The sequence below is a fragment of the Gekko japonicus genome, unplaced genomic scaffold, assembly GCF_001447785.1.
Source record: "Gekko japonicus isolate JY-2015 unplaced genomic scaffold, Gekko_japonicus_V1.1 scaffold175, whole genome shotgun sequence".
NCBI lineage: Eukaryota > Metazoa > Chordata > Lepidosauria > Squamata > Gekkonidae > Gekko > Gekko japonicus.
In genome coordinates this window covers 1,064,877-1,085,937 of record NW_015166425.1, presented here as the reverse complement: position 1 = coordinate 1,085,937, position 21,061 = coordinate 1,064,877, and the positions used below count along the sequence as shown (strand labels likewise).

The following is a 21,061-nucleotide window of genomic DNA, read 5'->3' as shown; positions in this document are numbered from 1 at the left end:
GCTCCCCACCAGGCCGTGGCTACCTGAGCCCTGACTGACTCCGTTTCTTCCTAGAAAAACTGTGGACGGCTCCCGAGCTCCTGCGGATGGAGGCGCCCCCTCCTCAAGGCACCCAGAAAGGTGACGTCTACAGCTTCGGCATCATTTTGCAGGAGATCGCGCTGCGCAGTGGCGTCTTCTACGTGGAAGGAATGGCCCTGAGCCCCAAAGGTGAGAATCGGGAAGCCGGTTGGTGCGACAGTCAATCGACTGATTAAATACTTGCCCCTCGACTGCCGATCACTCGATTGCAGCCAGTGTTCCCTCTAAGCTGAGTTAGTGTGAGCCAGCTCACAGTTTTTTAGCCTCCAGCTCACACATTTTTGTCTCCGCTCAGGAAGGAGGGCTCCAGAGCAAACTAACTGATGCAGCAGCCAAATCGCTCGCTCACAGCTTCAATGCCAGGAGCTCACAAAGTAGGATTTTTGCTCACAAGACTCCACAGCTTAGAGGGAACATGGATTGCAGCCCCGTGTTTATGAAATATCCCCACAAGGCTCCTGTGTAGGAGGCAGTTTCCCTGTTCAATGACACAGTTTTGCCCTTTCTTAGCAAGAATAGGGGCTGTGAGGTTTGCCCTAGGGCTGCCACCTCTGGGCTGGGAGATTCCTGGAGATTTGGGGGGATGGTGCCTGGGAAAGGCGGGGTCTGGATGGGAGGGGCCTCAGCAGGGTATAATGACAGAGACCCCCCCACCCTCCAAAGCAGCCATTTTCCTTAGGAGAACTGATCTCTGTTGTTTGGAGAACAGTTGAAATTCAGGGAGATCGCCAGGCCCCACAGAATCGAAGAAGAAAGAAGAGGAGGACGAAGAAGAAGAAGAAGGATGTTTATTTGTGATCAAAGACCATTTATCAAAATATTAAAGGGAAAGGTTCCCTTGCTCGAAAGCCAGTCGAGTCCGACTCATCTCCATTTCCAAGCCAAAGAGCCAGCGCTGTCTGAAGACGTTTCCGTGGTCATGTGGCCGGCATGACTAAACACCAAGGCGCACGGAACGCTGTTACCTTCCCACCGAAGTGGTCCCTATTTATCTACATGCAATTTCTTGCTTTCGAACTGCTAGGTTGGCAGGAGCTGGAACTAGAGATGGGAGCTTACTCCGTCATGCGGCACACTCGGGTCTCGAACTGCTGAACTACCGACCTTCCACAGCCTGCAGTTCAGCGTCTTAACCATTACATGTTTGTTAAATACAAGCAAATTAACTTTCAGCTCCAAAGATAAACATATAACCTTAAAACATTAAAATGTTAAAAGGAGAAAAGTTTAACAGTTCATTATATCGAAATAATTATAAGATGTTTAAAACTAAACTATTTATGAGTCATGCAAAGGTAAATGAGGATTCTACTTGATCTAAAGAAGAAGAAGAGGAGATTGGATTTATACCCCGCCCTTCACTACCCAAAGGTGTCTCAGAGCGCCTTACAAACTCCTTTCCCTTCCCCTCCCCACAACAGACACCCTGTGAGGTAGATGGGGCTGAGAGAGCTCCGACAGAAACTGCTCTTTTTCAAGGACATCTCTTGTCAGAACTATGGCTTGCCCAAGGTCATCCAGCAGGTGCAAGTGGAGGAGTGGGGAATCAAACCCGGTTCTCCCAGATTAGACTTAACCACTACACCAAACTTGGAAGGGACCTCCAGGGTCATCTAGTCCAACCCCCTGCACAATGCAGGAAATTCACAAATACTCCCCCCACACACACACACACAGTGACTGCTGTTCCATGCCCAGAAGATGACCAAAACCCCCCCACCCTCTAGGATCCGTGGCCAAATTGGGCTGGAGAAAATTGCTTCCTGACCCCAAAGTGGCGATCAGCATTTCCTGGCATGTGTAAGAAAGGGCCCCGCCTGGAGGCTGGTATGCCTGTCTACCACCACCCAGCCCTGCCAAAACCAAGGGCAGCTCTTGCAGCCCAGCCAAACTTCTCTTCCTGATCCCCCTCCCTGCAGACGACTACAGCAGCAAGTGCCCTGAACCGCCTACAAAAATGCATGCAATTGCAGTAAGATAATTTCACGGTTTAGCAATAACAAATTAACTAATTTGGGGTTTTTTTGCAATTAGCAGAAGTATCGCACCTGTTGACGATTAAAGTATCTTTTGCGGTTGTTTTAATGAAATCCATTTATTGAATGTACTTGACCCGTTGTTCACGGTCACTGTCCTTCTCCCGCCACCTTCAGAGATCATCGAGCGAGTCAAGAGTGGCGAGTGCCCCCCGTTCCGCCCTTCCGCCAACCTGGGCTTCAACCTCGAGGACGTGGTGGCCCTCATGCAGCGGTGTTGGGCGGAAGACCCCCAGGAGCGCCCGGACTTCCACCACATCAAAGGCATGCTGCGGAAGTTCAACAGGTACGCATTGGTCCCCGTGAACCCTACCTGACTTATCTGCAGTTACCTTTTTCTAGAATGGGTGCTGATTAAAATGAGCAGCATGTGGTACTGTTGGAGAATTAAAGGCATTCAGCGTAAGGGTTCCAAGCAATTCCTGTCACTACTCTGGGGATGTAAAAAGAGCTCGGCAGCCCCAGAGTGACAACAGCTTTCAAGCAGCTGCCAAAAACCGATGCCCAAGGGCTCCGACGGGTGGTGTCAAAGGGCTCCAAAGGGTGATGTCAAAGGGCTCCAAAGGGTGGTGTCAAAGGGCTCCAAAGGGTGGTGTCAAAGGTCTCTGTAGGTTGGTGTCAAAGGGCTCCAAAGGGTGGTGTCAAAGGGCTCCAAAGGGTGGTGCCAAAGGGCTCCGAAGGGTGGTGTCAAAGGGCTCCAAAGGGTGGTGTCGAAGGGCTCCAAGGGTGTTGTCGAAGGGCTCCAAGGGTGTTGTCGAAGGGCTCCAAAGGTGGTGTCAAAGGGCTCCGAAGGGTGGTGTCAAAGGGCTCCGAAGGGTGGTGTCGAAGGGCTCCGAAGGGTGGTGTCGAAGGGCTCCGAAGGGTGACGCCTAAGAGCTTCCTTACCTGTCAGCATACACCGAGGTAGTTTTTTTTTTTGTAAAGTATCAAAATCTGGAAAGGTTAAAAGACAAGCTTTCTCCCAGTTTTACAATCCCTGCATGCTTGATCACATGGGAAGGCCATCTTTACTCACCCTAGGCGATTGGGCAAGATGCCAGTGTACAAGCCTTGCGTTACGGCCACCGCATTTTAAACCATAGAGGTCGAAAGAGAATGGTTTGCCTAAAGCGGATTTTTGATTTCTGTTCCCCTAAAAATTTTAAAATGGTTGCCCTTTGCTTGTCCGTCACCCCAGTGCCTTCGTGCTTGTTGGCCAGAACTCTGGAATGTGAGAGGAGATTTGCTTGTTGCTAAGCAGATGGGTAATATGATGATTCCAGTGGGGAATGGGGGGGGTGGGGGTTGCCAGATCCAGGTTGGGAAACTCATGGAGATTTCAGGATGGAGCCCGGGGAGGACAGGGACCTCAGTGAGGTGCAATGCCATGGAGTCCACCCTCCAAAGTAGCCACCTTCTCCGGGGGAACTGATCTCTGTAGTCTGGAGATGAGCTGTAATTCCAGGGGATGCCCAGGCGCCACGTGGAGGCTGGCATCCCGACTATTCCGTATTGCAGTTGTGTGGCCCTGAGGCCGAAGGAGAGCCACGGACTCAGTGGATTCGCAAAGTGAATATTTGTGAATTCGTGGCAGCTTTTCCTTCAGGCTCAAAAATGATGGTCTAATAATCAAACGTCCTTTCAGAGAATTTCTTGCAACTATGTTATGATACATCGGTGAAAATTAATGAAATTGTTGATACGTACCTGTTGAAATAAGACACCAAGAGTCGCTGCTTCCATCCATGTTCGGAAGAAGAACAGTATCGAAACAGTAGAACATTCCGGAGATCAGTGTTCCCTCTAAGCTGAGTTAGTGTGCGCTAGCTCACTGTTTTTTAGCCTCCGGCTCACAATGTTTTTGTCTCAGCTCAAGAAGGATGGCTCCAGAGCAAACGAATGTATGCAGGAGCCAAATCGCACGCTCACAACTTTCATGCCAGTAGCTCACAAAGTCGAATTTTTGCTCGCAAGACTCCACAGCTTAGAGGGAGCATTGCCGGAGATCATCGTCGATTTCACCGTTTTCAGCTGCCTGTGTGCATTTCTATATGTAGATTTCTTGGTACACATTTTTGTATAAGAATTGTGTGATCATTTCAATATTTTCTAGCGCAGTTACTTCACAGTTTCTTCTTTTTTTCGAGCTTTTCCTTAAGGACTAGAGACTTGCTTCTTTGGAAACAGAAGCTGGGTGGGGGAGAGGAAAGAGGGGAAAGGCATGGACATCAGGGGCAGGGATGAAAGGCCTAGGCCAGTGGTGGCGAACCTATGGCACGGGGGCCAGAGGTGGCACTCAGAGCCCTCTCTGTGGGCACGCGTGCCATCGCCCCAGCCAGGCCCAGACCATCATTATTAAAGTGTCGAATTCTCTGCCAAATAATTTTAAGTAAATGAAAGCATTTGGGATTGCTTTCCTTACTTTGTTTGGATCATCTTAAGTTAACGTATGAGTTGTTTTTTCTAAAGTAAAACCTCAGTATTCAGGTTAAATTGCCGTGTTGGCACTTTGCGATAAATAAGTGGGTTTTGGGTCGCAGTTTGGGCACTCGATCTCTAAAAGGTTCGCCATCACTGGCCTAGGCCCTGAGTGCACACACACACACACACACACACACACACACACACCCTCTCGTGGCCCCTGTGTCTCCTCCAGCCCCGGCCTGTTCACCTCTTGAGCGTCTCTTCGACAGGGAGAGCAGCAGCAACCTCTTGGACACCCTCTTGTCGCGCATGGAGCAGTACGCCAACAACCTGGAGGAGCTGGTGGAGGAGCGCACGCAGGCCTACCTGGAGGAGAAGCGCAAGGCCGAGGCCCTGCTGTACCAGATCCTGCCCCAGTGAGTCGGCCTCCCCACTACGGCAATTAAACTGGATTCCAATCCTGTCCCGAGCCCAATTCGTAGGGTTGCCAGGTCCGCCGGACCAGCCAGCAGGGGACGGGGGTGAACTTACCAGGGGGAAGAAGGCGGAAATAAATGTGACGTGTCTACGCCACCCGGAAGGGACATAGGCACATCAGGGGTGACGCTCTGGTTTGTGGATAAAACCTCTATGGTAGAATTAGCTTCTACTATAGCAGGGGTGTCGAACTCATTTGTTATGAGGGCCGGATCTGACGTAAATGAGACCCTGTTGGGCCAGGCCACGTGTGTCATAGAATGTAACGCCAGGTAGCGGAAATATAAACTTTATAAAGGACACAAACGGAAAGTGGGTTTTTTTAACTTAAAATAAAAACATGCTTAAAACATGTTTTGTTTATTTTGTTCATTTAGTAGTGTCTGATAACTGACACCTCTTGCTCTGAATTACTGCATCAAAATGTCTGTGCCGTTGCAGTCTTGAGTATGGCTGTTCAGGTGTGTATCTGTAAGCTGCAAACCTACAATGACGTAGCAGCAGCAGAACTGGAAGAAGAAGCATGACAGCCAGTTCCGCTGCGGGCCTGATAGAAGCCCTCCGGGGGCCTGATCCGGCCCCTGGTCCGCATGTTTGACACCCCTGTACTATAGATTTTGACCAAAAAAACGTCACCACCACCCCGATATCAGCAGCGTGCTTACGTCACGTCCGGGTGACATAGGAGCGTCACATTTATTTCTGGATTCTTGCCTGTTTGGGAGGGGGGTAATTCCACCACCCGAAACTGGGGGACCCCCACCCCCACTGTGGGGTCTGGCATCCCTACCAACTCAAGGTGTCGGTTTCGTCCTTTAAGGCCCTACCAGGTCATCTGAAGGACCGTCTTCTCACAGATGTTCCTGCCCAGGAATAGAGATCGCAGTGAGAGGCCCTCCTGATTGTCCCACCAATCAAAGGATTTTGTTTAGGGAGTACAGAGGACAGGGCCTTTTCAGTGGCAGCCCCAGAATTATGGAACAGCCTCCCATGGGAGAGGCATCTGGCCCCCTCGTTTTCAATATTCAGGAGGCAGTCAATGACGGTTTTATTTCAGACTGCATTTGACTTATGTATAGGACTGCCAAGTGGGGGCGGGGGGCGGGTAAACCCCCGCTTTGGAGGCCCGATTTCCGCCGCTGTGGAATCAGGCCCCGGGGGGGAACTCCGCCCCCCGAAGCGCAGCATGGCTGCATCACCGGAGGTGACGCAACCACGTCGATCACGTTGGGGGCGTGGCCCCGATCGTCGGAGGGAAAACTCTATGGTTTTCCCTCCGACGATCGGGCCCACGCCCTCAATGTGATAGACGTCATGCGTCACTTCCGATCAACGTCGCACGTCCACCTACGGCTCCGGGAGCCTGGCGAGGCTCCCCTGCCGCCAAGATAAATAGACTTGGCAACCCTACTTATGTAATTTTTATTTATTGGCAGTTAGGGATGCCAGACCCAGGGCTCTAGTCGGGGGGGAGCTCTCAGGTACGGAGCTCCGGAAGAGAACCTCTAGGGGGCGGGGTGGTCACGTGGTGAAGCCCCGCCCCCTTCTTTACCCCGCCCTCTGCTTCGATCCTCATTCCGTTTGGGAATGAGGATGAAGCAGGAGGGTAAGTAGCCGGGCCTTCCGACACACTTCCGGTGATGTCAGGGGGTGTGGCCTTCTGTCACTTCCGGTGATGTCAGGGGGCGTGGCATATGCAAATAAGTTATGCTAATGAGTTATGCTAATGAGCTCCGGCAGCTCTTTTTCTACAACAAGACCCCTGGCCAGACCCCCTCGGTGGGGACTGGGGTCCCCCAGTGCCGGGCCCCACCTCTCTGCTGCCGATCAGCTGGCCTTCGGGGGGGGACTTAACCCCCCAAAATAGGGAGGAACACCAGACATTTCAGCAATGTAGCTACGTGACTTCAGTGTGACCCGGAAATGACGTAGGCCCATTGGGTCGATGCGCTGGTCTGGGGGCAAAAACTCTATGGCAGAAGCTAATTCTACTATAGAGTTTCTGCCCAAAACCAGAGAGTCATCTCAACTGCCCTGACATGCCTGTGTTACTTCTGGGTCACGTTGAAGTCACATGGGCGCACTGCTGAAACGTGGGATAAACTCCTGGTAAGCCCACCCACCCCCATCACCCATTGGCTTCCTGAAGGGACCTGGCGACCCTATTGGCAGTCCTCACTGAGATTTTAAATTGTGGCCTTTAATGAGTTTTAGTTATAATTTTTTAATTTACATCTTGAATTCCACAAGGCAGAAAGGTGGCTAATCAGTGTTTTAAATAAATAAGTAAATAGCTGTTAAGTTACCTCCACGCCTGACAAATGGGGAGTCTCAGTTTACTTCCCACAGTTGGAAAAGTTGCCTTTACACATTTATCCCCTATTTTGTCACATTTATTGCCTTGCTGTCCTTCCCCCCCCCTTAATTAAATCAAAACGACTGTTTGACCATATAACCTTAGCTTGTTATTTAGTTCTGCCTTTGCGTCTCTTCAAACATCTTCATCGTGTTACATGTTAATTGGCCGTGCAGCCTCTGCCTATAAGTTTGAACTCTTCCCTTCCATTCCAGTGTATTTGAAAAAGTGTGCTTTGCACACGAAAGCTCATACCTTGAAGAAACCTCTGTTGGTCTTAAAGGAGCCACTGGACTCACAATTTGTTCTACTGCTTCAGACCAACACGGCCAAGGGGTCATTTCGTAGAAAAAGAGGTGCAGGAGCTCATTAGCATAACTCATTAGCATAACTTATTTGCATAGGCCACACCCGCTGACATCACCGGAAGTGTGTCAGAAGGCAACACCCACCGCTCAGGCTCCACTGGACTGTTTTGGATTGCTAGCTATTGGGGGAAGGGAATGCGCAGATCTGCCCTCACAGAGGAGGGAGAGCTTGTACCTGAATAAAACTTGGTCTTAAAGGTGCCACTGGACTGTTTTGGACCGGGGGGCCGAAGGGAGCTCTGTGACGTACCTGGCTGCTTCTTGCTCTGACTGAGGGCTGCTGGGAGCAGGGGGTGGGGCTTGTTGCATGTGCCCACCCCCTGGTGGGCTCTTTACTTCCGGAGCTCCGTTCCTGTGCGCTCCTGCAGGAAATGACCCCTGCCTGGAACTGTCTTTTAGGTCCCATGATAGGTTTGTCAGCTCTGGGTTGGGAAATACCTGGAGATGTGGGGCTGGAGTCCGGGGTGCTCAGTGTTTGGGGAAGGGTACAAAATGCCATAAAGCAGGGGGTGGCCAAACCCGCTTAACATAAGAGCCACATAGAATAAACACCAGATGTTTGAGAGCCGCAAGACATGAGCAAATATGACGTGTTTTTTAACTGGGAAATGTGCAGGTTTGCCTTTGATTAACATTATAAATGAGACTGCCAAAAATAATAACAAAAGCGGTAAAAGCAGATACTGGTAATGATATCTATTTGCCCGATTATGTTTGTTTGCTAATGATATTTGGCTTCCCCAGCCGCTCTGCCGGGAGCTGCACAGTGTGCATGAAAGAGCCACAGGCGGCTCCCGAGCCACAGTCTGGCCACTTCTGCCCTAGAGCCCAACCTCTGAAGCCGCTGTTTTCTCCAGGGGAGCTGGTCTCTATTGCCATGAGAGCAGTTGTGATTTTCCAGGCCCCACCTGGATGTTACATACAAGAATACTGCAATGGTGCAACTAATACAAAGTACTGTATGACCAATGACAAAATAATCATTCCATAATGTTTAATCTTTTTCTTTTTTCAATGTAGACGCCGCGAGATGAACATGCAAGACGTCATGAAGAAGTGAAGGACGAACTTCCCCAGAGTAACCGTTTCGTTTCGATATTTCTTTTTCATACAAACATCAGTTCTGCTTCAGCATACTCATACAACTTCCCAAAAGGACCTCTCTGATTCCTAACAACTTCAGAATAGCTTATAACCGGCACATAGCCTATGTATCAATCGGGCTGATCCTTTTGGGAAGTTGTGTGAGTATGCTAAGAACATAAGAACATAAGAGATGCCAATGTTGGATCAGGCCAAAGGCCCATCCAGTCCAACACTCTGTATCCCACAGTGGCCAGAAATACCAGGTGCCATCAGGAGGTCCAGCAGTGGGGCCAGGACATTAGAAGCCCTCCCACTGTTGACCCCCCCCCAAGCACCAAGATGACAGAGCATCACTTGCCCCAGAGTCCCTATCTATACCTTGTGGCTAATAGCCACTGGTGGACCTCTGCTCCATATGCTTATCTAATTCCCTTTTGAAGCCGTCCATGCTTGTAGCTGAAGCAGAACTGATGTTTGTATGAAAAAGAAATATCGAAACGAAACGGTTACTCCGGGGAAGTTCGTCCTTCACTTCTTCATGACGTCTTGCATGTTCATCTCGCGGCGTCTACATTGAAAAAAGAAAAAGATTAAACATTATGGAATGATTATTTTGTCATTGGTCATACAGTATTTTGTATTAGTTGCACCATTGCAGTATTCTTGTATGTAGCACGATTGTCATACTGCTACCCCCCTTGTTTGTTTATTGTTATACCCACCTGGATGTTGGCAACCCTATACTTTGACCCGGGCTCATTTAGTAGAAAAAGAGGTGCAGGAACTCATTAGCATAACTCATTAGCATAACTTATTTGCATAGGCCACACACCCTGACATCACCGGAAGTGTGTCAGAAGGCAACAGCCACCATTCAGGCTCCACTGGACTGTTTTGGATTGCTAGCTATTGGGGTGTGGGGGACATGCAGATCTGTCCTTGCAGAGGAGGGAGAGCTTGTACCTGAATAAAACTTGGTCTTAAAGGTGCCACTGGACTGTTTTGGACTGGGGAGGCTCTGCAACTTACCTGGCTGCTGCTTGTTCTGACTGAGGGCTGCTGGGGGCAGGGGGTGGGGTTTGTTGCATGTGCCCGCCCCCTGGGCTCTTTACTGCCAGAGCTCCGCTCCTGTGCGCTCCTGTGAAAATTACCCCTGCTTTGACCATAAACAGCCGTGATGGCTAAATTGCTCGCCTCTGTGCACAGGGGAACAGAATGGCCCCAAGTCCTGGATGTAGGAAGCAAACTGCAAGGGAAAATTGCCCATTAGACTGTTATAGTGGGTCGTGACATTTAAAGTCCGCCTGCCGAACTGTGGCAACTTAATCTTCCCCAACAGCTCGGTGGCGGAGCAGCTGAAACGCGGCGAGACGGTGCAGGCCGAGGCCTTTGACAGCGTCACCATCTACTTCAGCGACATCGTGGGTTTCACGGCGCTGTCGGCAGAAAGCACGCCAATGCAGGTAAGGGCGGAGGCGGGGGGGAAGTCACTCGGGTGGTTGATGTCATAGAATCCTAGAACCACAGAGTCGGAAGGGGTCCTACAGGCCATCTATTCCAACCCCTTGCTCAGTGCAGGATCAGCCTAGAGCAGGGGTGTCGAACTCATTTGTTATGAGGGACAGATCTGGCATAAATGAGAACTTGTTGGGCCGGGCCATGTGTGTCATGAAATGTAACACCAGGTAGCGGAGATATACACTTTATAAAGGACACAAACTCAAAGGGTTTTTTTAAAACTTAAAATAAAAACATGCTTAAAACGTGAGCACTCTCGCAATATTTTGTTGATTTAACAGTGTCTGATAACTGACACCTCTTGCTTTGAATCGTTGCATCGAAATGCCTGTGCTGTTGCAATCTTGAGTATGCTGTTCAGGTGTGTATCTGTAAGCTGCAAACCTAGAATGATGCAGCAGCAGCAGAACTGGAAGAAGCAGCACAAGACAGCCAGTTCCACTGTAGGCCTGATAGAAGCCCTCCGGGGGCCTGATCCGGCCCCTGGGCCGCATGTTTGACATCTCTGGCCTAGAGGCAAGCATTTGTGCAGCTACTGCTAGAAGACTGCCAGCGAGGGGGAGCTCACCAATCCCCTAGGTGGGCTGGTGATATGCCATACTTACCAGCACTCTGCCAGGGAACTGGGAGCCTCAGTCCAGCCATCTCGAGGCCTGATCTGCCCAGGACCATGTGTGCCCATGTCTTGGGGCCTCCTTCAGATACGTAATGGAAATCAGGGTGGGTAACGCCTGTTAGCACCCAGACCCTTCCTGCAGAAGGGCAGTCTTATTCCAGGCACCCCTCATAAATTAGCATCCCAAAATCGTATGTGCTATACAGCGTGGCCCAGAAGTGGGACCAAGATAAAGCTGGAACAAACAAAATTTCCTGCCTTGTGGATTTCCCGCGTTGTGCAGGGGGTTGGACTAGATGACCCTGGAGGTCCCTTCCAACTCTGTGATTCCATTATTCTAAAATGGACGCTGGTCAGAGACCACCCTGGGAAAAGCTATTCTGGGAAGGTGACTCAGGGCATCTGCTTTGCTAATAGATCTCTCCCCACCCTGAACAGAGATCCTTAATCGCATCAATGGGTTTCTTAGGAAACAATACCCCTCTCTAGCGTAACCTCATCGCACCCGGTCACGCTTCCCCCTGCCTTCTTACCATAATCAATAGGCCATTCATAGAGTCCAACAGCCGCTCCCATCCTGTACTCGAGGTATCATCGGGAAAACTGTATCGCCTTTGGTTCACATTCAGCAACTTCATCAGGAAACGTTAACCCTTTCGGCCTACACCCGATAACCCTTTCGGCCTACACCCGACAATCTTATCAAGCCAGGCTCATGCAAACTGAGCCAGTTTGGTATCGTGGTTAAGTGTGCAAACTCTAATCTGGGAGAACCGGGTTTGATTCCCCATTCCTCCACTTGCAGCTGCTGGATGACCCTGGGCACGCCACAGTTCTATCAGAGCTGTCCTTGAAAGGGCAGTTCTTGAAAGAGCTCTCTCAGCCCCACCTACCTCACAGGGTGTCTGTTGTGGGGAGCCTCCTCCTCCTCTTCTTCTTCTTGAGGTTCCCTCGGTCTTTGTCCAACCTCGGGAAAGCTGTTCAAAGTATTGTATTGGGGGGGGGCAGACACACGTCATCCTTACCCCCAGGCATCATTTTGCCCTATAATCGTAGCACACAGCTTCCGGTCTGTGTGTGTGTGTTCTGGGTGCCCACTTGCCTCGCACCCCCAACTCCGTTTGGGTTCCTTTCCATCTCCATGAAACACTGGTTGGTTTCACGGCCTTCTCCACGAACTCTGCTCTCCTGGACTTGGACTGGTAATTATATTTCCCCCCAAAAAACACCTCCTTCTATTCCCACTCCTTTCTTTATTTCCGTTAGCTAGTATGTATGTTCTTCAGTGTGCACTTCCTTGTGAGTTTCTGTGTGTGTGTGTATTTCCTTTTTATCGTTTCGTTCCTTGTCCAATAAAAACCCATTCCTTTCAGCTGGGACTATGTTATTTCTGAGAGCTTCTCCAAGGGAAAAAATCCCCATAAACGCTGGTGGAGATCTTGTTCGTTACCCTCGGGACTGGCGGCGGGATACGCAAATCCCGGGGAAGAACGGTGGTCTCATAAGCACTCGAGACCCCAAACCCCTTCCTCAACGCCCACAACGGGGCTGGAGGAATCCGGAAGAGAAGGGATTGGGGGAATGGATTGGCACGGACCACATTCAAACGCTGAATAGGGGGGGGCAGTTGAAAGAGTGAGACAGGTGGCAGGTCCCAGCCTTACCCCTGAGATGTGTGGACGCCGGGAACGACGGTGTTGGCCCCGTCGTACAGACAGGAAGTGGGAACTCCCTTACACGCCCAGCTCCAGGATAGAAGCACTGGGTATACAGGAAGGCGGGACTAAAGAGGGGGAAGCACCATGAGATAGGAGATCACGGTGATGGACAGGTAGAATAGCTTATAGGTTTATTAATCACGAAAAGGGGTGGCACTAAGGGGAGAGGAGGGGATATAAGAGAGAGGAAGCTGAAGAGTGCCGGGGAGGAATTCAGATCCGATCTCCCAGCCAACACAGAGAAAGAAGGCAAAGACTGAGGAGGTTGTCTGGGGTGTGACGCAACCCCCAGCACCTCCAAATCTGAGGCGCTCGTTTCCTCTATAGAATGTCAGCATAGCTACTTAGTTTTCAGAACCTGGGGACGACCTGGAGCGTGACACCCTCCTCTCGCAAAACTCTGTCTCCTTCACTAATTCCCCCAATCAACAGGAGACAGCCCCTTTGGGTACCACATCAACCTCCCTGATTACAAAGCAGCATGAAGACTGCAGGTTGTCCAGCCCTGGGATCCAACCTATCAGCCATTGGATGGTCCAGAGCCAGTTTGTAGCGGTTAGGAGCACGGACTCTAATCAGTGAGAACTGGGTTTGATTCCCCACTCCTCCACATTTATTTATTCGTATTTACACCCCGCCCTCCCAGCGAACCGGCTCAGGGTTAGGGTTAGGGCCAGTTACCAGTTCTTTCAGAGCTGTTCTCACACAAGCAGTTCTCCAAAGAGCTCTCTCAGCCCCACCCACCTCACAGGGTGTCTGTTGTGGGGAGGGGAAGGGGAAGGAATTTGTAAGCCACTCTGAGACACCTTCGGGTAGTGAAGGGCAGGGTATAAATCCAATCTCTTCTTCTTCTTCTTTTACCTCATAGGGTGTCTGTTGTGGGGAGGGGAAGGGGAAGGAATTTGTAAGCCACTCTGAGACACCTTCGGGTAGTGAAGGGCAGGGTATAAATCCAATCTCTTCTTCTTCTTCTTTTACCTCATAGGGTGTCTGTTGTGGGGAGGGGAAGGGGAAGGAATTTGTAAGCCACTCTGAGACACCTTCGGGTAGTGAAGGGCAGGGTATAAATCCAATCTCTTCTTCTTCTTCTTTTACCTCATAGGGTGTCTGTTGTGGGGAGGGGAAGGGGAAGGAATTTGTAAGCCACTCTGAGACACCTTCGGGTAGTGAAGGGCAGGGTATAAATCCAATCTCTTCTTCTTCTTCTTTTACCTCATAGGGTGTCTGTTGTGGGGAGGGGAAGGGGAAGGAATTTGTAAGCCACTCTGAGACACCTTCGGGTAGTGAAGGGCAGGGTATAAATTCAATCTCTTCTCTTCTCCTTCTTTTACCTCACAGGGTGTCTGTGGTGGGGAGGGGAAGGGAAAGGAGTTTTTAAGCCACTCTGAGACTCCTTCGAGTAGTGAAGGGCGGGGTATAAATCCAGTCTCTTCTTCTTCTTCTTATACCTTCCTCCTCCTCCTCCTCCTCCTACTACTACTACTACTACTACTATAAAGCAAGAACCATGTATGCTGCCCTGAGCTTTTCGGAGGAAGGGGGAGACTTAAAAAAAAAATAGATGGACATTATTGCGTGCGTAGATCAGGGGTCCCCAACACGGTGCCCACTCAGCCTTTCCTGGTGCCCACCAAGTGCCTTTAGAAAGTTGGTGGGGCTCTTACCCAGCAGGGCTTCTGACTGGCCATTGACTGTGCAGATTACAACAAAATTATTTCAGTGGCAGCTGCCCAAACCAGTCTCGGTTGTATTCACTTCTCTTTCCCACTGTATTTTTTTTAATTACCCCCTCTGCTCCCCTGCACTTGGGTTTCCTCTGTGCAGTTGACTTGAGAGCCAGTGTGGTGTCGTGGTTAAGAGCAGTGGACCCTGATCTGGAGAACTGGGTTTGATTCCCCCACACCTCCACATGAAGCCAGCTGGGTGACCTTGGTTCAGTCACAAGTTCTCTCAGAGCTGTTCTTTCAGGAGCAGTCCTGGAAAGAGCTCCCTCAGCCCCACCTACTTCACAGGGTGTCTGTTGTGGGGAGGGGAAGGGAGAGGAGTTTGTAAGCCGCTCTGAGACTCCTTTGGGTAGTGAAGGGCAGGGTATAAATCCAATCTCTTCTTCTTTTACCTCACAGGGTGTCTGTTGTGGGGCGGGCGAAGGAGAGGAATTTGTAAGCTGCTCTGAGACACCTTTGGGTAATGAAGGGCGGGGTATAAATCCAATCTCTTCTTCTTCTTCTTTTACCTCACAGAGTGTCTGTTGTGGGGAGGGGAAGGGGAAAGGAGATTGTAAGCCGCTCTGAGACTCCTTTGGGTAGTGAAGGGCGGGGTATGAATCCAATATCTTCTTCTTCTTTTATCTCACAGGGTGTCTGTTGTGGGGAGGGGAAGGGGAAAGGAGATTGTAAGCCGCTCTGAGACTCTGAGGGGCGGGGTATAAATCCAATCTCCTCTTCCTCTTCTATGTGGCTATCAGAGTCAGAGTTAGAATGTCCTCCTCCAGCTACCCTGCCGCTACGAATGTCCTTTTCACTTTATGAGGACAACAGAGGAGAGTGGAAGTTATTTTCATCATAAACTAAACTCCTTGCATGTGGAAAACCAGCGTGTCAAGGGAAAAGATGGGTCTAAGCTGAGCTTTCTCCCTGACGTGCTTGATTTCTATGTGTGAGGCCATTTTTCTCCCGGGAAAACAATCGACCCTGTGATCCCCCCCCCCCGCTAGCCAGTCCGCGGTGCCGCCTGATCACTTCATTTGCTTTTTTTATGAGGTCAGACCTGCTGTTTTGCCTTGACCAAGCATTAGCGTATATGTCAATGGGAGTACAGTCATAGAATCATAGAATGTTAGGGTTGGAAGGGACCTTGCAGGTCATCTAGTCCAACCCCCTGCACTCTGCAGGAGCAGAGACGAAAGAGAGCCCTACAACATACCCGAAAGATGGCCATCCAGCCTCCACTTGAAAACGTCCAGCGAAGGAGCATCCACCACCTCCCGAGGCAGACTGTTCCACTGCTCAACCACTCTTACAGTTAGGAAGTTTCTCCTGATATTTAGCCGGTAACGACTCCCTTGTAATTTCCACCCGTTAGACCTAGTCTTGCAATCCAGAGCAAGAGAGAATAGATCTGCTCCATCTTCTACATGGCAGCCCTTCCAATACTTGAAGACTGCAATCATGTCCCCTCTAAGCCTTCTCTTTCCCAGGCTAAACATACCCAACTCTTTCAGCCTTTCCTCATAAGACTTGGATTCCAACCCTCTCACCATCCTGGTTGCCCTCTTCTGGACACGCTCGAGCTTGTCAACATCCTTCCTAAAATGTGGTGCTCAAAACTGGACACTGTACTCCAGGTGAGGCCTGATGTTCCCTCTAAGCTGCGGAATCTTGTGAGCAAAAACTCTACCTTGTGAGCCACTGGCATTAAAGTTGTGAGCAAGCAATTTGGCTACTGCATCAATTAGTTTGCTCTGGAGCCATCCTTCCTGAGCTAAGACAAAAATCTGTGAGCTGGAGGCTAAAAAACTGTGAGCTAGCTCACACTAACTCAGCTTAGAGGGAACACTGGAATAGAGCGGAACTACCACCTCCCGTGATCTGGACACAATGCTTCTGTTAATGCATCCTAAGACTGCATTAGTCTTACAGTCTTACAGTCTTACAGTCTTACAGATCAGCAAGGTTGATAGAGAAAGAGGGAACTGGGTAACCAAAAGCTAGCAAAACCAGCTTGTGCAGGTAACCTAGGTTACCTGCTGCGGCTATTCAGGTAACCGGGACAACAGCTGGCAAAGGTAACTCGGGTATGGGAGCAAGTATCCAGAGGAACCCTGAAGGGGAGGCACCAGCAGCCAGGGAAATGAGGAATGTGTTGGAAGAGTAGCGGGAACAGTGAATGGGGATTGTTTGCAGGGCCGGCTCACCCACTAGGCGAACTAGGCATTCACCTAGAGCGCGAGCCGGACCTTGGGGCGCCAAACTGGACCCGCCCCCCCCGCCAAAGCCCCTCAGCCCTCACCAAAAGCCCTGCATCTCCCTGGCCGCCGCTGCCTCTTTCTCCCCGAGTCCGGCAAGTGCCAGGCGGCTCCCACCTCTCCCGAGTCCCCGAGCCGGCTGCCTCGCCACTCCTCTCCCACCCAGCGGCTCTGGAGAGCAAGGAGGCGGCCAGCTGGGAGGTCTTCAGGCCGAACTGGGAGGTTGGCATCTGCGCCTCGCCTAGGGCGCAGAAACACCTTGAGCCGGCCCTGATTGTTTGGGTAACTTGGCCAAAAGCGGAAGGACCGCAGTGGCTAATGGGGGAAGACAACCACGTTAGCTTTTCCAGACACCAAATAACGCACTTTCAATCCACATCATTTTAAAAATTATTATTCATATTTTATTGTTTCAATACAAGTTCTAACAATACAGCAAACAAAATATAAAGGGAAATGAAGCCACTGAAGTTAATACATAAAACAAGAATACATTATCATCAAAACCAGGGCTTTTTTCCCTGGGGGAATGCGCTGGGATGGAGTTCTGGAACCTTTTCGACAAAATTCTTTTAAGAATGCTTTAAAAGCTAATGAGTTTTCGGAATACAGATTGAAAACTTCCTTTCCCTCTCGAGAGTTCCGGCACCTCTTTTAATAAAATAATAATAAAAAAAAAATAGCCCTGATCGAAACCAGTACAAGAATTCTCAAGCAATACTTGTCACTAAACACTAAGCAGAACACGATATGAACATAGATGTCATTATAACAGATTTAGAGATTTTGTTTTTTTGAACTACGTCATGTTCAGGCCGCACCTGGAGTCTTGTGCGCCGTTCTGAAGGCCTCACTTCAACGAGGATGTGGACAGAATGGAGCGGGTGCAGAGGAGAGCGGTGAGGATGATCAGGGGCCTCGAGACCAAGAAGCCCTGGGAGAGGGACTCGGGAATATTCCGTCTGGAGAAGAGGAGGTTGAGGGGGGACAGGATGGCTCTCTTTAAGTATCTGAAGAGCTGTCACTTGGAGGAGGGCAGGGAGCTGTTCCTGTTGGCAGCAGAGGAGAGGACGCGCAAGAATGGGTTTAAATGAAGGGCGGGAAGGTACCGGCTGGATCTTAGGAGAAACTTTTTGAATGTCAGAATTGTGCAAGAGTGGAATCAGCTGCCTGGGGAGGTGGTGAGCTCCCCCTCGCTGGCCGTCTCCAAGCAGCGGCTGGACAAACAGGGAAACTCTAGGCTGATCCTGCACTGAGCAGGGGGTTGGACTAGATGGCCTCTATGGCCCCTTCCCACTCTGTGATTCTGTGATTCTATAAGTATTCTAACGCAACAAACCATTTCTCATCCAAGCTAAGCGCGAGGGGTGAGATTCATACTTGTGTATTTGATCCGTGATTTCCCCCATCACATACTGCTCCCAAATCTTACAGTGCCATAATGGGAGAGTTGGCGCAATAGGCTTTTTCCAAGTTAAGGTGACAGCTAATTTTGCTACTACCAAGAGAGTGGAAACGAGCTCCTTTCTAATACATGGGATTGTTGCATCGGCATCGGACCAGTGGTTTAAAAATAACACTTCAGGAGAAAAAGGGACTACTTAACCAGTAGTTAAAGATATTTGAGACCAGGGCTTTTTTGGTAGAAAAAGCCCAGCAGGAACTCATTAGCATAATAGGCCACACCCAACAGCAGAAACTGATTAGCATATTGGGCCACACCCCTGACAGCACAGCTCATTGGCATATTAGGCCACACCTTTATGTTACCAAACATCTGCTCATCCAGCCACACCCACCTTTTGCTTCTTATTCTGTTTACCTTGTTTGTTGTCCAAACCCAGGGCTTTTTTGTAGCAGGAACTTCTTTGCATGTTAGGCCACACACCCCTAATGTAGCCAATCCTAATGAGTTTCTGCTGTTGGGTGTGGCCTATTATGCTAATACGTTCCTGCTGGGCGTGGCCAACTTGGGAGCCAGCTGGAACTCCGTTCCTGTGTGTTCCTGCCCAAAAATAGCCCTGTTTGAGACAATACTTTTTGCTCAAAATGTTGTATTTTTGTACGTTGCCACTTTCAATCAACTTTCAGTGCGCTTCGCAACTGGATTTTATTGTGTGAAATGTAGAATCCACTTGCAAACAGTCGCTGAAGTGGATTGAAACGGCATTCTTTAGCATGTGTGAAAGTGCCCCCTGTATGTAGGCCTGCCTGCTCGGGGCTGAGAGAGAGCAAAAGGGGCCGTCTGATCATATCTCTCTCTCTCTCTTTCTCTCTCTCTTGCCCTCAAGTGGCAGCTGACTTTTGGTGACCCTGTGGGGTTTTCAGGACAAAAAACGTTCAAATCCGGTTTGCCGTTGCCTGCCTCTGTGTCAGTTTGGCGTAGCGGTTAGGAACACGGACTCTAATCTGGGAGAACTGGGTTTGATTCCCCACTCTTCCACATACAGCTGCTGGTGTGACCTTGGGTCAGTCGCAAGTTCTCTCAGCGCTGTTCTCTCACAAGCAGTCCTCCAAAGATCTCTCTCAGCCTCACCTACCTCACATAGGGTGTCTGTTGTGGTGAAGGGAAGGGAAAGGAGATTGTAAGCCGCCCTGAGACTCCTTTGGGTAGTGAAGGTAAAGGTAAAGGTTCCCTTGCTCGAAAGCCAGTCGAGTCCGACTCTAGGGTTGCGGTGCTCATCTCCGTTTCCAAGCCGAAGAGCCAGCGCTGTCCGCAGACATTTCCGTGGTCATGTGGCCGGCATGACTAGACGCCGAGGCGCACGGAACGCTGTTACCTTCCCACCAAAGTGGTCCCTATTTATCTACTTGCAATCTCTTGCTTTCGAACTGCTAGGTTGGCAGGAGCTGGAACTAGAGACGGAAGCTCACTCCGTCATGCGGCACACTCAGATCTTGAACTGCTAAACTACCGACCTTCCACAGCCTGCAGTTCAGCGTCTTAACCACTTGAGCCACCGCATGTGAAAGCGGGGTATAAATCCTCCTTCCTGGTATTCCTTGGTGGTCTCCCAGATAGTGACCAGGGCTGACCCCTGCCTAGCTTCCGAGATCTGACGAGATCGGCCTAGCCTGGGCCACCCGGGTCAGGGCAGTCATCTGCAGATCCATGATTTACCCGTTTGATTTCCATCCCAGCGATCTCAATGAAACATTCAGAGTAGCTAACAGCACTGCCTGAACTCCTTGGAGAAAGGAACGCAGGAACAGAAAACAAGCCGCAGGAAGGTTCTTGATAGAATCTTGGAGAGCCAGTTTGGTGTGGTGGTTAGGAGCACGGACTCTAATCCGGGAGAACCGGGTTTGATTCCCCCCACTCCTCCACATGAAGCCAGCTGGGTGACCAAGTTCTCTCGGAACTGTTCTCTCAGGAGTAGTTCTTGAGGGAGCTCTCTCAGACCCACCTACCTCACAGGGTGTCTGTTGTGGAGAAGGGAAGGGAAAGGAGACTGTAAGCTGCTCTGAGACTCCTTCGGGTAATGAATGGCAGGGTATAAATCCAATCTCTTCTTCTTCTTCTTCTTCTTCTTCTTCTTCTTCGTCTTCTTCTTCTTCAAGAGCAGTTTCTGTCAGAGTTCTCTCAGCCCCTCCTGCCTCACCGGGTGCCTGTTGTGGGGAGGGGAAGGGAAAGGAGTTTGTAAGCCGCTCTGAGACACCTTTGGGTAGGGAAGGGCAGGGTATAAATCCAATCTCTTCTTCTTCTTCTTCAAGAGCAGTTTCTGTCAAGAGCTCTCTCAGCCCCTCCTACCTCACAGGGTGTCTGTTGTGGAGAAGGGAAGGGAAAGGAGATTGTAAGCTGCTCTGAGACTCCTTCGGGTAATGAATGGCAGAGTATAAATCCAATCTCCTCCTCCTCTTCTTCTTCCTCTTCCTCTTCTCTCGATGGGGAAAGCTATTTCATTGGTAGCACAGACAATGGAAAGCAGAGCATTAGACATTAGCGGGAGATCGTTAGAAATGGAAATTACATTTCACTTCTGCTTCCCTGATGCTAAATGTCAGGTTTTCCAGGAAAGGCTCCTACCTCTCAACGTATTACAATGTTTAGTCATCCGCCGCTGCTCCTTTGGAAAGGGCAGCGTGCAGATTGTAGCTCCGTACAGGAAAACTGAAGAAAAGGAAGGAAGGAAGGAAGGAAGGAAGGAAGGAAGGAAGGAAGGAACTTTGCAGGAAAAATATTTCCCTTTTAAAATAAGCCTCTACTTGCCAGCTTCGCCCTCTCTCTCTCTCTCTCAATCCAGTGAGCATTTCAAAAACAAACAAACCATCCTCTGCTACCAATTTGTTGTAAAATACGGTAGTCAAAAGCAGGTGTCATTTCCTGCAGGAGCGCACAGGAGCGGAGCTCCGGCAGTAAAGATCCCAGGGGGCGGGCACATGCAACAAGCCCCACCCCCTGCTCCCAGCAGCCCTCAGTCAGATCAAGAAGCAGAGC

At 50.1% G+C, this 21,061-nt stretch overlaps 1 protein-coding gene across 1 annotated transcript in view; it reads left to right on the top strand.

Moving 5' to 3' along the window:
• NPR1 (natriuretic peptide receptor 1) overlaps positions 1-21,061 on the top strand; it is a 109,910-nt gene that overhangs the window by 74,856 nt on the left and 13,993 nt on the right. Inside the window, exons 14-17 of the mRNA XM_015411743.1 lie at positions 55-210; positions 2,235-2,403; positions 4,790-4,936; positions 10,147-10,270. Of these exons, the coding sequence (XP_015267229.1) occupies positions 55-210; positions 2,235-2,403; positions 4,790-4,936; positions 10,147-10,270 (596 nt within the window). The remainder of the gene's footprint in view (positions 1-54; positions 211-2,234; positions 2,404-4,789; positions 4,937-10,146; positions 10,271-21,061) is intronic.